Source organism: Electrophorus electricus, chromosome 14 (genome assembly GCF_013358815.1).
Source record: "Electrophorus electricus isolate fEleEle1 chromosome 14, fEleEle1.pri, whole genome shotgun sequence".
Classification (NCBI taxonomy): Eukaryota; Metazoa; Chordata; class Actinopteri; order Gymnotiformes; family Gymnotidae; genus Electrophorus; species Electrophorus electricus.
The window spans coordinates 10655319-10672500 of record NC_049548.1 but is presented as its reverse complement, the minus strand read 5'-3'; the positions used below and the strand labels follow the sequence as shown (position 1 = coordinate 10672500).

Genomic DNA, 17182 nt, shown 5'->3' with positions numbered 1-17182 from the left:
CCATGCCCCATCCTGACCTTTTGACCTATTAAACATGTCTATAGGGGTGTTGTGTGCAGGCAGCAGTGGGGTCAAAGGGCTCTCTGACTGCACTCTGTGCCCCAGGGTCCTAAAGCCCTCACACTAATGACAAGACAAGGCTTTTAGTCTAATCAAACTTAACAAAGTCCAACTCTAAATTAATTTATTTTACAATATTACATTGGTCATCTTTTCTAGTTTGTTGCAGAATCACAGCAGTTCAAGCATTATATGTGTAAATGGCCTCTGCTCATGACTATCCTTTTCATCATGGTCTTTTATCCATGTACCCAACTGACCAGGCCCTAGTCATAAACTAGCAATTCCAAACAGGTAAGATGGGTTCTGCATCTGATTTCATCACTATAATGGCTTCAGCTTCTCTCTCTCCCTCCCTGCCTCCCTGTCCTTCTGTCTCTTTCTCTCTATAATGCATTTATGATTGGTCTCATTATCATGGTATCATAGGAACATGAGAGTGTGTAATACGCCTCTTCCTTCTCAGCAAGAAGGAGCAAAGGCTCAAAAAGTTGCTGTTATTCTCTCCCTTACACCCACACCCTCACATGCACACCCACTGTGTGTGTGTGTGTGTGTGTTATTGCTACTAGGTCACCAAGGGTGATCTCAGCCTTGAGGGTGAGAATATGATATCATTCAGAACTCAGAATTCAGAATAAGAGTCGTGATATTGTGCAGGCCCAGTGAGAGATGGTCAGGGGCACTTCTGGAAAAAAGGGTTATAGACACATGAGAGAGGAATGAGAGAGACAATCAGGAATAGGGAGGGAAAGAAAGGGAGAAAGATAAGGTGGGGGCAGAGTGATTCTGTGTTGCTGTTTCCATCATCATCCTCTCTGTAAAGATACAGTATAGTATTTATAGAAGTGGTGGATCTCACTACACCCTTGGGAGAGGTGGAGCAGCCAGTGTAATGATACGGCTGGAGGAGAAACAGCTCCTAACTGCTGATCTGAAATCTGCTTCCTGTGGACACATCTCACTCTCATCTCATTCTGACAAAATGCTTAGCAGAAGCCACTGAAAAGAGATGAGATGCCCAACAGCACTGAGGCAAAGGGCCAAGCAGCATGCTGCCCCCCGCGGACACCCTCAGGTCCACCTTTTGCATGGAATAGAGAAGCATAAACAATCAGATGTATATAAATTTCAAGGGAGTGGTAGCTCAGTGGTTAAGGAACTTGCCTTGCAATCAGAAGGTTGCTGGTGTAAACACCACCACTGCCAAGTTGCCACTGTTGGGCCCCTGAGCAAGGCCCTTAACCCTCAGTTGCTTTAGATAAAAGTGTCAGCTAAATGCCATGAATATAAGTGCAAAGTTCATGAAGTAAACACCTGCATAAACCAGTTGATGTCTCAAATTCATTCTACCTGTTTGCTTGAGCTAGTTAGTAAAGCTAGACAAAACATTTGCTTGTGGGTCCCAGTCAAATCCAAACCTGCTCTTATCTTTATTCAGCTAATTAAAATGTTTTAGATGTTACAGATGGAGTTTTGTTAACCAGTGTCCCTAAAAACCATGTAGGTGTAGCAACAAATTTAAGGTGATATTTATTTTGTAACACATGAATAAGGTTATATGGCAGAGTAGATGTATGTGTTGGATTGTTTGGAGTCTGAGGAAAATCTGACCTGTGTGAGGGGTGTGTGCAGTTCGATGAGGAAATAGCTCATCAGAGTTAAAACTCTGCAATGGTGTCCCTGCAGTGCTCGAGAAATCCATTAATTGCTGTGGATGAACATTAGTGCACTGACATGTCTATACTTCGGCAGAGTCATCTCCCATCGACCCTCACACGAACAAACGCACGCACGATGACCACACACAATAATCTTTGAAATGGTAATCACTCTGCCTCTCAAACCTATTACAACAATGTATGAAGCCTAGCCAAGAAAAAAACAAACAAAAAACCCCCAGCCAAATTCAACAAACAGACATCATCAAACATATCACATTATAATAATCCTTGTATTGAGCAGCAAGCAGTGCCAATTAGACCCCCATTATGCACTTCCACTTACTCAGGCAGTAGTACAGAAACCCTGATATCACCCCCCCCCCCCCCCCCTCCATTAAGCTTCACTCTTAAGCAGGAACAAGAAGGGAAAAGTAATCAATAGTAATCCAAAAATAACACCCTAGGAACAGAAAGAGCAGAAAGCAGGGAGATGAGAGTTGCTTCACTGCTTTTGAGGGAAATTTGGCCTATCAAAAAGAAAATATGACGAAAGGACTGAGCCTCATCTCCCATAGATCAAATAACATTTCGACATTTCAAGCAGATGTTTGGAGGGTTTTTAAATTTTTTTTATTTTGTCATAATATGTTCACTGTGTTGCCTAATGGTGCTAGTAACTACTTATGGGCCTTTAGCACCAAGCTACAGAAAAGATGAAAGAGAGAGGGCATGGCAAACATAGAACACAGGTCTATAGTAGTTAATTACAGAATATAAAATGGAGACTTCCAGTTCAGAAAACAGATTGGCTGACTCATTTCAAGTCATTGTAAAATACATAACTACAATTGAGCTCTGTATTAATGTGCCAAGGTATTAAAAACAATTAAAATCCTCATGTTTCTTGGCAACTGTAGCTTACTGTTAATAAATGACATTGTTTTGTGGAGGAACTGTTTATTTACATTTTTATTCATTATAAATTATGTATTAATGTACCAAGGTATCAAAAACCATTAAAACCCTCACTTCTTGGCAACCACAGCCTACTGTACACTGATTTGTGGAAGAACTGTTTGCTTACATTTCTATTCATCATAAATTAAATTATTTATTGAACATTGGTGTATTTTGTCACCATTTTATAAAAGCAGTAAACCACTCAAGGTTGTGCATCACAGTCATTTTATCTTTGATCCGTGTTAAACAGCACTCCTTAGCCATGGTAAATCGCTGCAAGACCACCATTGAGCGACTTAATGCTCCAATAACTAATGAAGTTTAGCTTTTAGAATCTATGTAGACCAGAAATCTCGCGCAGCCGAACCAGCATTCTAGAACGCTGCTTACTGAAAGCAAAGAGTATCTCTTTCAGGGATGACATCTACTTAAATAAACTATAGGCATTAATATAGAGCATTGCTATGGCTTTCTTTTGCGGCAAGTTGCTGTTACCGTTGCTGTTGTGTGTGGATGAACATAAGCTTGGAAAAGAAAAAGGAGGAGCGTGTAAAAGGAAGAGCCCGTTGCTCTGAGCAAAAGCTCAGCACCAGCCACACGCTCCCCAGAGTGATACTGGAACCCTTGCTGTCAGACACTATTTTGTTTGAGCATTTCTAAAGCATAGATGACCTTAGTGCACCTCGCTCACACTCTCTCGCTCTCTCTCTCGCTCTCTCTTTTTCTCTATCGCTCTTCCTCCCTCTCGTTCACTCCTTTTCCTCCACATCCGTCCATTTGTTGACTTGCAAACAAACAGGCGGCCCTGACACACAATGAGTGTATTTTTGGTGCTGATGACGCACTGGTCTGGGTTGGAATGGAGAAAGAACAACAAACTAAAGTGGTGTTTTGTTTCAGTATCACCTCACCCACATCCATAGAACTTTAATTGCAATTGTGACATACACGAATCAACACACACACACCTCAGATGCCCTCAGTTTATGTTCCTCCTTCTCTTTTACACACACACACACACACACACACACACACACACACACACACACACACACACACACACACACACACACACACACACACACACACACACACAGTCACTTTGTCTAAAAGCTCCTTGGTGATTCCTACAACACATCCTTCATTACATAAAGTATAAAATAGCAAGATATTTTCATTTTTGTGGTACTAGGTATGTCAGATAAAAGTCCCCCCTAATTAGGGGATCCTGTTCTTCTACTTTACTGAATACCCAATGACTTTCTCTTAAAGTCCTTTAGCATCTTAGCATAACATGGATAAGGAGTACTTGTTTTCAGTTGGCAAAATCTTAATCATATTCAAGCTACTGCAGTTCTATGAATCACAATTTGCATTTGGGCCAGGGTTCAGTTCCTTTTCGTACACACTTCTCAGAGTGGCTCAGGTTCCCAAATGTACAAAATCGATCAACTCCAGACAACTTTGATTTCAGTTCAAACTGTTTTTAAAAAAACTGAACCAGAGTTTGAGAACTATTAAGCATAATCTAGAACACAGTCCTGTATGGCTCTGCTCTAACATATGTCAAGGGTTTAATTATTACCTGATGACCTGAATCACATGTTTTAGAACTGGACAATGCATTAATCCCCCAGAACTAGCAGTGTTCACCTGTGGTCTTAAATTAGCTGAAAAATGTTTGATTGCTTCTGAGTTAGGCCAGGATGTGTGACGAAGGCAATGAAAATGTACGCAGTTTGCATGCACTCCAACATATCCGTCACAGCTCTTGCGCTAATTTCGGCCTTGCGGGCAAGAGCCACTGTGGGAAGACGAGTTTCCTTCCCATAAAGTGGCGCTGGATGGTTTCACAGCTGCCAAATGCTCATGAGCTGACACCATAATGAGAAAACACCCAAGAGCTGACTAATCTCGTAAAAAGATAAGATGACAGCACGAACGTGCAGGCTGGCTGTGCTAGGTCACTGCATGCTAACGCTGCCACCACAGATTGACTTAAGTGAGCCACTAACTATTCAAAGGCTACCACTCGTTACACTGGCTCTTTAGAGTTCCCTGTATTCATTTGTTAAATGTTCACGCACTTGATTAAATGATCTATGTTCCCCTTGACTAGAAGAGAGAAATGTGGGTGTTGTCACTGTCCTGTTCAGGTTGGGTTTTAATACCATAATCTGGGCCCAGACATTGGCTAGAGCTCAAGGCTTATGCTCCAAGTCCTTCACCAAGATTAGATGGGTTTCCCCCCCTTTTTAAGTGTTGGATAGTCATTGCAAAAAAGAAACCTGCTAGTCCTGGTACTTTCAGCAGTGCCCTGCTCTAACACACCAGATGACAACTCAGACACTGCGCAGTACTATAGTGTTCCAGGATTCGACTTTGGGAACATGCTTTGGGATTTTCAGTGGAGTATCCCCTGTTCATGAATCCAAGGACTAGACTTGACATGTCTTTGTGTGACTTTATGTATCCAGTTCTTGTTGTTTTATGATGTTTTGTTGTTTTACACAGAAATGTGTGAAACAAAACACACAAACAAGCAGTCACTGTGCGCCAACCCCCCAGCAGGAAGGACACGCCCGCCCACACACACACACACACACACACACACACACACACACACCCAATCTGTTTCCAATCTCCCAGTTACTGATAATCACAAGCACCTGTTCCGCATTTACCCTCTTCTGCTATTCCCACTATTTAAAGTCCACAGGTAGCTGTCGTCGGTGCCGTGTGCTGCCCGTCATCCTGTGCTTGCTTCCGAGCACCATTTTGACTTGTGTAGCTGTAATTGCATATTGAGCATTTACTGCTGCCTAATCAGCTTTTAATTTGCATTTGCAAGCGTTGAGCTTTTTATGGAGAATAAAGACTCTCCAAACCTTTACTCGCCTCTTGCTCCCTCCCTGCCGTCAATGTTGCAATCTAATTGGAAGTTGAGGTAGAGTATTCTGTTGTGACACTACAAATTAAATGATACCCCTATATGTCCCATGCCTTATTAAATGTTATTTAAACAATTAGTATTTCTGCATTTCTTATAGAAACAGAAAGTTTGTGTTACAGAAATCCACAAGTGCAAGCAGTAGACTCTGATGTGGTTGTGGTTGATAAATGTTGCATCAAAACCAGCAGCCAAAGCGCTAGTACATTGCTTCTTCCACCAACCCTTCTGAACATCAGACATACTGTGTGGGTAATGGTATGTTTTCTTAAACCAAGAGCTGCTTCCTTGTTTTTGTTAGCATGTTTCAAAAACATGCATCATGCAAACAGTATTAACTGTTTATATTCAACAACAGTGGTCTTGAAAAGCTGCACTGCATTACAGATCTAATGTGTGACTTTGGAAAGCGACAGGCTTGACATACCACTGCTGATTAAAGACAAGAAAACTCAGAAGGGATCATTGAAAAATATCTGAAGGCTATACTCTGTAATTATCATGCATCTTAATTCTGGTCCAGGGTCAGTCCTACCATCCATCTCCCTAAGCAACTGATCACAAAAGTTGCTCTGATGAGTTTCTCACAAGGAAAAGGAATGAAAGTTTGTAGGATTTATTCCTATTATAGTCTTATAAACTCTCTATTCTCTCTCCACTGATTCTTGAAAAACAGCTCATAAACCACGATGTGAGTAAAGTAAATGCAAAAGCAGCATTAAGAACACAATGTCATTACTAGTCTTCTATCATAGCATCACATCCAGTTCTACCAGTGTTCCAGGACAGATACACATACACAAACACTCACAAAACACTTCAGATGTCCAATGGCAAAAACAGTTACCTATCTTTCATTAAGGTTTCAGAGAGGACATAGTGAAGGTACAGCTGTGTCAACTTGTGTCCCTACTAACTCTAATTTCCTGTTAGTAACATTAGCATAGAAATGTAAAGGACTACAAACAGAAGCACAGAAATTTGGTGTCTGGATGGAATGTTGTAGCATGAAGGACTGGGTCATACTCTATGCCTGTCATAATTCTTTTTAAACACATGGAGAAGAAATGGGGAACTTGAGGTAAGAATGCAGAACTCCCACACACTGCTACACACACACTGCCCCAGGTGTTCAATGATTTGCATGAGGCCCAGATGAAAGATGGTTCAACAGATATTTTGGTTTTCTCAGTGAAGCCTGTAGGCCTGTATCCTGTATACATGAAACACCTCATGAATGAGGGTTTGTTTCTGGGAAATTCAAAATGACGGATCAGATTGGTATGATCAGACCACTATGCTCCAGACCAGTATGTTCAGTTTATCTGAATCGGCAATACTACCGGGCCAGTTTGGCATTTAACATTAAAAGCTGAAAGATACCAAAAGGCACCAAAAGATAAGCACTAGCCAGTACTCAGTGCTCTATCAGGATCAGTTTTGCTTTATGCATAATGAACATGATTAGCAGAGACAGAATGGAGATATGATCCCATATCAAGCTTGCTGCTCCAAGATTCAAGGTTTATGAACAGGCAAACTATAAGATGCCCCAGAGGACCCGTTACAGCATGCTGAGAGATTAGAGGCACAGCATTTAATGTTGCAAATTAATAGTTGTGTACACAAAAAGGGTTTTATATACATGCAAGAATATCTGAGTGAGAGAGAGAGAGAGTGCTGAACAAACACAGGTGTGTTCCTATGGAATGTTGCCTACAGTAACAGTACATTTGCAAAGTCCAGAGCTCTCTACATTTGAACAATGACTTCAAGAGGAACTCAAGCTCAAAACCATTTATATGGTACTGCACAATAAAAATGTACTTATATAGCTACATCTGGAAAGGAAGGCAAACGTTATACCTCAAACTGTTTACACATGTCCCAGTGCTCTTTCTGTCCCATCACCTTTCAGTCCTTTTTCTTTCCTCTTTTTGTTGACATGACCATTTCTTACTCTGTGTGTCAGGATCAGGTATAGACAAGGGGGGTGGGGGGTGGAGGCCTAGAACCTAGCTTCAGGCTGAACTGTCTGAGAGAGTGGGCAAACAAGACAGGCAAGGCTCGTCTTTCCCTCGACAAGAGAGCTCCAGGGAGTGTTTAGTCTGCACAGCCCCTGCCTGGGGAGCATGGGACTTTTATCACCTAGCCAGACCTGCTTAACAGAGAGAAAGAGCAGAGCTGAGCAATGTAGAGGCAGCCATCTTGTTCACCTATCATGGATGTTTGTGTGAGTGTATGTGCATGATGCACCTGCTGCACCAGGTTCACATTCATCGATGTGAGAGGAAGTCGGTGTGCACATGGATTTTGGATTTATCAGTGGTGATACTGACTAGGACCCGGGGGAGGTCATGGGAGGTCCCCAGCCTCTTCTCAGGATTGTGTGTCCCACTTAGAGCCAGAGGACACCGGTAAAGCCACTACCTATTTTCCAAACACAAGTATATGTAAATGAAATTCAGTCCAAGGCTTCAAGCCATTAAATGATAACTGGGAGTCTTAGTGTGACTAAAGCAGAAAGCTATTGAGTGTCAGGGGGGAGACGTATGCAAAGGCAAGACTGAGGCCTAATGTTGAGTGTTAACATTCAGAGAGAGACTGTAATCAGACAGCATTCAGCTGCAAGTACAGCTTACTGTGAATATGCTTTACTTCTCTATGAAGCAGCTCAAACCCCACTGCAGCTCACCATTATACACACAGCTGAGCTGTGCTGGAAAGTAATTACAGGTGTACACGAGAAGGAATTCTTCATACAAAGTGGGATAGAATGCAGGTTGTGGTGGCTCGGAAGAAAGGATTTTACTTTGCGTGCTGGTGTAAATTACAAAGGACAAAGTGATCTTCCTCAGCTTGGAGAAACAGAGAAAAGGGAACCATCAACAGTTCTGTTACTGGTGGTTATATCAGATTGTTCTCACACACTAAAGATACTACAAGGGCCATTCTTTCTTCATGTATTTTTCTCTTCCTCTCTCTCTCAGCTGGCAGCTGTTGGGGCAGAACATATCAGCAGTAGTTCTTGGTACTGCTATGGTGCCCTCGAGCCAGAGCTGCAGGTAGTTCTTGTTTTCTTTGGCAGAATAGCAAGAGAGTCCAGAGGGCTGGTAGAGATGGATAAGGTATGTTGAAGAAAGGTACAAGAAAAGGTAAAAAATGAGAGAAGAGGATTAGTACGTACAGAGGGCCTTGGAACATGCCCACAAACCATTCCCAGGCTAGTCACTGAAGACTAGATAGAGGTTACAAATGGGTAAGCACTGGGCAAATGTAGGCTGGGTGGATCAGGGCTTGAGGTCTTAACATGACCGCTTCATTAAAACAACGCTAAAAGACTGGAAATGACCAGGGTCCAACTTTAATCTAGAACCATAGTTTATGGTCGTAAGATGTCAGCTTGGACTGAAAGAGCAAATTCTCAGATTTCCTAAGCCGCAATTGTTTCTTTTCAGACACTTTCTTTGGATGCCACTGTGATGTTACCTGATGAACAGCTTCTGTTGTAATATGTGTGTACTTCTCTCTCCGTCTCTTTGAAACAAAAGACATGTGGTCATGGGAGTGTGTGACCCAACAGAATACAGAGCAACCAAGCACTCCAGGAGGCTACCCACCATTTCCTTTTTCCAGTCAGTGAAGAAATTGTTTGTAGAAGGTAATAGCATGTAGCATGCTGTTACTATCTTAGATTCTTTCATGAAGCAGTCACCACTACCATCATTACACGTAAACAAAGTTCACCTCCCAAAGAGGCCTTTCCAAGCTGTTCTCTCAGGGCTTCAAAGGCTCTGAGGAGAACCTTACATGGATCCTAGGTCAGCCATTTCCAAATGCAGCCCTGCCCTTTCCAGTTAAGCGAGGGACCTTCTGGCTGTTCTAAGATCAGAGCGTGAGGAGGACTTTCCCCAACAGTGCTTCAAAGCGTGGCATCCTGTGTGTGTACTGCTGTGCTGAGGCACGCTCTTGAAGATAAGAGGACTGGGCCAGTGGGGGGATACTGGATCCCTCATTTGCAGTGGTGCAACAGGCTTCAAACAGACGCTCATTAAAAGTGCTAATTTGATAACTAAAACAACCCGTTCTCCCATGTCTGAACTGAAAACCAGAAAAGAAAAAAACGCTCTGAGCGTCAGGTAGCAAGGATGGCATAAATCAGCCATTGCATAGGAAAACAAACTCCAAATGTATAACATAGCCACATGGAAGGCCATTTTTAAAAAAAACTCTGGCATTGCCCCCTGCACAACAGGTAGGACCTAATCCGAAATCAGCAATGTCAACATCAACATTCAGCTCCACACACCACAGGTAGGACCTAACCCAAACTCAGCAGCGCCAACATCAACATTCAGCACCAGACACCATATCAACACTTATCAGCAACAATCACAAATCAAGATCCCGAGTTAATGAAGGTTTCAAGAGAGCTAATGTAGGATCACTTTCCACTGTTCACATCCTAATGGGTTAAATTATTTGGAAAGAGGGGGACCTGATCTCAGACCAGGAAATGGTGGTTAAACATGGGCCCAGATTCAAGTATTTATCTTAAAGCAGTCTTGTCTTCGTTTAGCTCACTTTAGAAATCCCTTAAGCATTAAGAGTCCCAAGGGATGTCTGATTTAATGGGGGAGCTTGTTAAAGCTCGCTATGGGAAAGTGGATTCTCGTTTGGAGGCAAATCTCCCTCATCTCTGCATTGCAGGAGAGAGCCTTCAAGATTCTGTAGTTGCATTACAGTGATTCGCAGTTAGCGATTAGCCCCAAGTTGCTTTTGTTCTCAGAGTAAGCATAATCTCAAAGAGCCATCAGAACAGGGTTTAAGTGCACACATTATGCAGGTCATAAACACGTGCACGCACATGCGTGCACACACCCATAGGTGTAAATGGGAAGGAATGACTTAATGGGTAAAATACCACGACAAGACAGTACTGCTATACAACATAAAAAATGGAGTTGCCTAATCGTTTGAATTCTTCTTGCCTTGACAGTCATATTTTGTAGAGTTATTGTTTTTCTTTGAAAGAAAAGACAAAAACAAGACTAGTGTAGTCTGACCAGCTAGTCTAGTTGAGGCAGATGTCTTGATATACACTTATAATGACAACACTTGCTAAAATTGCAGATGCTGACTAAGGCATTGACTATGTAATGAGATTTTATGACCCGTCTTATTAATATTTATGATTTTGAATATCTTGTGTTTTAATCTACAGACTAGAGTCCTTAATGTTCCATTTTAAACATGCAAACTGAAAGATTTATTCATTTTACATAATTATTAATTTTGGTGGCCAAAATGTACAATTTTCAGTATGAACATTTTTCAGTATAACATCTTCAGTCTCAGGATGATTTTGTTTTTTTGTGTGTGTGTGTGTGAGAAAGTTTGTCTGACCTTGGCTCACCATACAATCTTGACTGAAAGAAAAAAAAGCCCGGGTTTCTATTCTTGCCCTCTGTGCTCTTTGAAGCAAAACCCCAGTGGGTCTCTTGGACAGCCAGGCCTGGTCAGCATTTGGCTGCCGTGGCAACAGCTGTGTTTCTTATCCAAATATCCCACGGAGGCAGTCATTGCTTCTTGTCATGGCCAGATTCACTGAACTAGCACAGCTCTAAATCTCTCAAATGGTTTAAAGCATCACACAAACACCATGTCCTCCATATTTATATTAGCAGGGACAGACTGTGTGGTGTATGTAAGTGAAACTGTACAAGCCATGTCCACACCAACTCGTGTTGACAGAGGTACAAATGGAGTAAGGACTGTTAGTGACTTAGGGTCAAAGGTTAAGCTTGCGCTTGTACTAGAAAATTTTGAACTATTCCCTGTTCTATGCCCTGTGGGAGCTCATTTTGCTCTGCATCCTATTTTAGAAGCATTCTTCTACTGTTATTGTTTTAAAACTCAGTGAAACATACAGAAAATATGTTTGCTCCATTAAATTTGTACTGGGCAAAAAACAGGCAGCCTGTGTCACATTATCACCTTATACATTGTAAAGCCCCCCAATTAGAACACTCCAGCATCAGACTAAATTAGTATTAACATCCTGGTATTTACAGGTCAAATGTCTTAAACTCTTGCATAGCTTCATGAAGAGGAATGGAATCTGCAGTTTATATGACAAAAGCAGCTTCATGAGCACAAATGCTGACAGCCCACTCAGAACCATAAAAAAGCCAAATAAGTAAAAGAAAAAAATTAGAAACAACGGGAGACAAAGAGTGTTAAGATTTTCAAATTAAGTAAAACAGACATCATCTAGCACAAGTCAACGACTAGACAGACTGCTTAAACATTTCTGAAAACCTCACCCTGTAAATACTGCAGTAAATCAGGAGTGTATGCCAGCATCGAGGGACTTTACTTCCCTCGTTTCACAGCCAAAGGGCACTGGTGCTGCTCATAGGGCGATGACATCACGCAGTGCAGGGCTTTGGTGTCCATTCCCCTGCGCTTGCTCACGTTAGAAAATCTCAGTTCACTCGTGATACGCAGCATTTGTGGTTCCTCGTAAAACACATGGATGCATTTACACAGACTAGCCATTCTCTCCAGCAATACACACTCACACAAGAGTGCACACATGGGGCCAGTTCTGACGCCAGTGAACCTTTCAAACAACCACAGTGTGTGTGAGAGAAGGAAAGAGACAGAAAGTCAGACATGCGAGTGTGGATATATATGCAAAATATTTGCATCCATGTGTTGGTCATTTCACCATCACATGCATTATTTTGTGTGTACAGTATGTGTGTGTATGTTTGTGTGTGTGGAAATTAATGTGTCCATGAAGAAAGGCGAACATAAGATAGTGAATCAAATGCACAGTGCAGACCCCAAATGTTACTCACTGTCTGTCAGGCACACCCCATAAATCACCAGTATTTATGAGCCTTTATATCCCCATATATACAGGCCTAGCACGATGTCCACACCCTCTCTCCGCCTCTCTCTCTCTCTCTTTTTTTATCTCTATCGCTCAAGATTAAGTGTGTGAACTGCTTTCCAAATGTTTGGACATGTGTGAAATTGATGGAACACATAGACATCTTATGAAAGGTGAATGTCAGCACTTCCTGTGGAGCTAGGCTCTGGCTGGATTCTGGCACTGCTTGATTTTATTAGGAAATTCCAACTCGGTCACTTGTTAGTGTGAACTGACATTTTATTAAAGATAATCCCAGTCACTAATAGATGTGGGATTTTACCAATGCTGACTGACTGAAGGGTGTTGTAAACCACATTGATGCCTAGATATATGCAGACAGTGTGAAAGTAGGCAGTTAAACATTGTCTGGGCATAAACATTCAAGTAAAATCCAAGTGACAGGCAAGAAGTGAACCAGATTACATAATAAAGTGAGCCACCATCTCTTTTGAATAGATTACAATCTAATATGTACATTTTAAACATATTTCTATATGATGGTTTTGCAAAGTCAATTGTACAGACTTTTTTTACATCTAAAAGACCCTGAAGGGATATGATTGGTGGAAAACTTCAGGAGTGATGGGATTGGTCAGGGGGTGGATGACACAATAGGCTTATTTCCAGATGGCTCTTAAACCCGCCAAAAAGCCCAGATGAACAAAGACCAGTCTGGGCCCTCCCCCCCCCCATTTTTTAGGTTACATTTTGTTAGTGTCTATCGTGGTCAAATGTTGTTGACCATGAAAAAAAAAATCTAAGAGCTGACAATGGAGATAATTCAGGGAATATGTAAATGAATAAGAGGATGCATGTGATACTGACTCAAGCACTGTGAATGTGTGTCTGTGTGTCTGTCTATTCTACAGCTGAAGTTATAATTTTGTGAACATTCCCTTAACAAAGTCCTTAAATAAAAGTGGTAAATATAGCATATCAAACCTAAAAACACCTCTGCAGCACACGTACACACACACACACACACACACACACACACACACACCCCACATCTGTGTATGTCATAGTGTTCCATTACACAGGCCTAGTTCCTTTGGATTACAGAACAGTGTTCAAGGCTCGCACATTCAACACATTCTCTCACTGTCGTACATATATGCATGCACACACTTACTCTTTAGGGATTAAACAAAAAAAAATAACAAAGAGACCAGACTGACACATTCACCAGGTGCTCTTCCTCTCCCACATGCACTCTCACCCTCCTTCCCCTTTCTCTCTGCTTGAATGGGTAGCCATATGGTTCTGCAGTTAAACTGAACCCAAGAGAGCTCTAATCGCAAATATCTGTACTGGTTCTCACACCATGTTCAAGTGCTGGGCTTTGGTGCCCTCTAGTGGTTCAAATGGTGCAGTCTCCCAAGTGTTTCTGGGAGCCCCAGTACTGCACTGCTCACCAGGTATGTTAGAATAAGCAAATAGCTAAGGTGTCATATGTGGCTGTTTAGGCCTGCAGATAGGATACGGCAAGTGAGCCTCTCAGTATGAATACAAACCTGTATTTTCCTGTCCTGACCTGAAGCCCCTTCATGCCGCACTGCTGAGCACCGCCAACATCATTCATAAGATCATCACCAATCATTATTACCTGAGAGCCAGAGAGAGGGACAGTGAGAGGGTGAAAGGACAAGAGAGAGAGGATAAGACCTATAAGGAGGAATGTAACGTTATATATGGTGTCTGTACATGTAGGAAGTGCATTATCACAGCAAACATTTAAGATTAGTGTATTTCACTGTTTTGGTCATTCTGTAACTCTGCTGCGTGTATGAGTGTGTCTGTCTTACCTCATGAGGCTGGATGCCCATGTCTGTCAGAACACCTTCAAAGAACATGGGGGCAGGTTTCCCCACAACCTCTGCCTCTAAATCACATGCGTACTGTAACACACAAACACACCCAAAATTCATAATGTAGTCTCTCACTTTTGCTCAGTATAAACCTATAGTGTAAATTATGCAAAAGTGAAGTCCTGCACAATGCTCCTGAGCTCAGAAGTATGATAAAATATACCCAGTAAGGCTTTCACAGTAGATGGAGACTACTGTGTATACTGGAGTAGATTCACAATGATCATAGTCACCTCCAGAGCTTTCATATACACTCCAACATCCAGCTTTAGCCCGTCCGTCTCCTTATAGTAACGACTAGAAAAGAATTGTGGTTTAAAGATCAGTCAGGAGTTTTCTAGGATTTTCTGAGGCTCTTAAGGTTATGACACAGATAATAAGCATGTGACAGGGGTAATGCCATGATTTAATTTTTCATTCTAAGAACTTTTCACTTACAGTCCCAATAACAGACTATAAAAACACCAAAGCTAAGGTAAAGAGAAAACAAGAACTCCAACCAATCACTTTCCATAAAATACATGAGCCTGAATTTAGCCATTAGACAAAATTCAGCAATGCAGTACACTGTGACTGTGAATGACGTACCCTCTGCCCATTGAGAAGAGCACTGGCTTCTTCAGTCCAATCAGAACACGGAATGCAGCATTCATGTTCTGATAGGAGAAATAGTCTGCAGCATCCCCGATAACCACGCAGTTTGGATTGTTCTTGTCCACACTGTCAAACTCTGGTACCACATCTGCAATGATGTAAAACACACACACACACTTTCTTCTCAACAATCCACTGAATACCTAGCATGTTGTAACCATAAATAATGATGCTACTAAGTGTTTAATTTTTACAAAAGTGATTGGAACATTAACTGTATTACCTTATGAAAGGTGTAAAGAACACCTATTGCACATTTATTAATAAAAGAATAAAGTTTAATGTGGCATTCATTATGTAAGATGTAATCATACACATCTAAACCTAATACTAGCAAGTCTTGTACACACCATCCACAGAGTACAACTGAAGTTCAGTACTTTTCTTTCACTCTTTCCTTTTGTTCCTCTAAATACACGAGTCTAACATGACTTTTGTTTGGTGAAACTAATGTGAGCAAATCTCAGAGAAGTCAGTGATCTGTATTGACTGACTAAATTAGTACTTATTGCAGGGTATTGTTTATTACACTGATGTTGTTTAACAAACTCTAGCACTTATTATTTATTACACTTATCATTGTTTAAGATAGACCCTGTGCATTTTGTACTTCTAGGCATCATCAGTGATCCTTGTATTTCTACAGTATTCTAGATCATTGGTATATTGGATGTATTCTATGAGTAAATGACAAATCACTTTTGTTAGACGCTCTGGATAAGAATGTCTGCTAAATGCAAATGTAAATGTGATCAGTGTGATAGATCCCCGGATAAATGTTTGGACAATGTGCTTGTCATACCATCGTGCACCAGCAGGTGGGGTCGGAGACCGCGCTCCTTTAGGACAGCCACTACTGCGGGGGCAGGTGAGAACACTTCAGTGATGTCGATCTCGAAGCCCATACGACGGAGCTTCGCGACAAACTTCTCCCGGGTTGCTTGCGTCTCATTGGTGCAAAAACGAACCTGCAGGTCGGAAGCCTTTAGCCTGCACCAAAGATGATGAGTTAGTAAGGTAGTACAGAGACACTATTTTCATGAATACTGTTACAATATAATCACTACAAGCCTTCAGGAAATGTGAAACTTGAAGAGCCACTGACAGCACAGTTTAGTGGTTCACCTGACTCCCACTCAGATCATTTTTAATTCAATTCCAATTGTGTAGTGCTTTTTACAACAGATGCTGTTACAAAGCAGCTTTACAGAAACCTGATTTACAGCAAATTCAAGTGAAGATAACGGAAAACTCAAGAGGAAAATTCCCTAAGAGTTAGAGGATAAAACCTTGAGAGGAACCAGGGCTCAGAAGCAGAAACCATGACAAAATAACAACACTGCATAATTAACTTTGTGTTGTTGCTTGTTTTTTGTTTGTTTTTTTTGTTTTGTTTTTTTCTTGCAATTTTTTAAATGATAGCACAGACCTAAAATGTAATAAGGTGTGTTGGACCAGGGGAAACACTGAACTGTGCAGTGTTGTGACTATCCAAATACAATGTCCAACAGCTTGATATTTGATAATATTGTATGAAAATAAAATATAGGTCTGAGTTGATTTACTGTTTTTATACAAATATGAATTCCATTAACGCACAGCATCTAAATAAATAAATAACATTTTAAAAGCACTGCTTAATGGTAGGCCTACCTTAGGTATCGCTCTAAAATTAGGCCTAGCTAGTATTAGTTTTGGCAGGTCTCTGAACGCATGCGCGAGGCAAAATATGCCTTATGGCGACGTTACCGCGTGGACCCATGTAGATAACACATTAAATGTGCACCTAATCACACAAACAACCGATTCCGTGTTAAATCTGATATTCTATTCGAGTGAAACTGGGATTCATATTCAAATGGAACAAAATAGTACGTCTCACTCAGTACACGTTATTTAAACTGTCCGGAAATCGCTTAGAAGCAACAGAATAAATGGACCTTTTCACAGCTTCCACAGAACCTTCAATCGGAAATCCTCCACCTTCTCCACTGTCATATAAGACGCCACACATATCTAAAATAACTCCTTTCAGATTGTTCACACAATCCGTCCACTTATCGTCGGCCATAGTGATATCTAC

General features: G+C 41.4%; 1 protein-coding gene across 2 annotated transcripts in view; it reads right to left on the bottom strand.

Moving 5' to 3' along the window:
* lhpp (phospholysine phosphohistidine inorganic pyrophosphate phosphatase) overlaps window positions 1-17182 on the bottom strand; it is a 25638-nt gene extending 8456 nt beyond the window's left edge. For both annotated transcript variants that reach the window (XM_027016789.2, XM_027016790.2), the window contains exons 1-6: window positions 17040-17182; window positions 15902-16089; window positions 15034-15187; window positions 14679-14742; window positions 14383-14475; window positions 14092-14183 (exon numbers count right to left, since the gene is read on the bottom strand). In XM_027016789.2, coding sequence (XP_026872590.2) covers window positions 14092-14183; window positions 14383-14475; window positions 14679-14742; window positions 15034-15187; window positions 15902-16089; window positions 17040-17170 — 722 coding nt within the window. In that variant the 5' untranslated portion in view covers window positions 17171-17182. The remainder of the gene's footprint in view (window positions 1-14091; window positions 14184-14382; window positions 14476-14678; window positions 14743-15033; window positions 15188-15901; window positions 16090-17039) is intronic.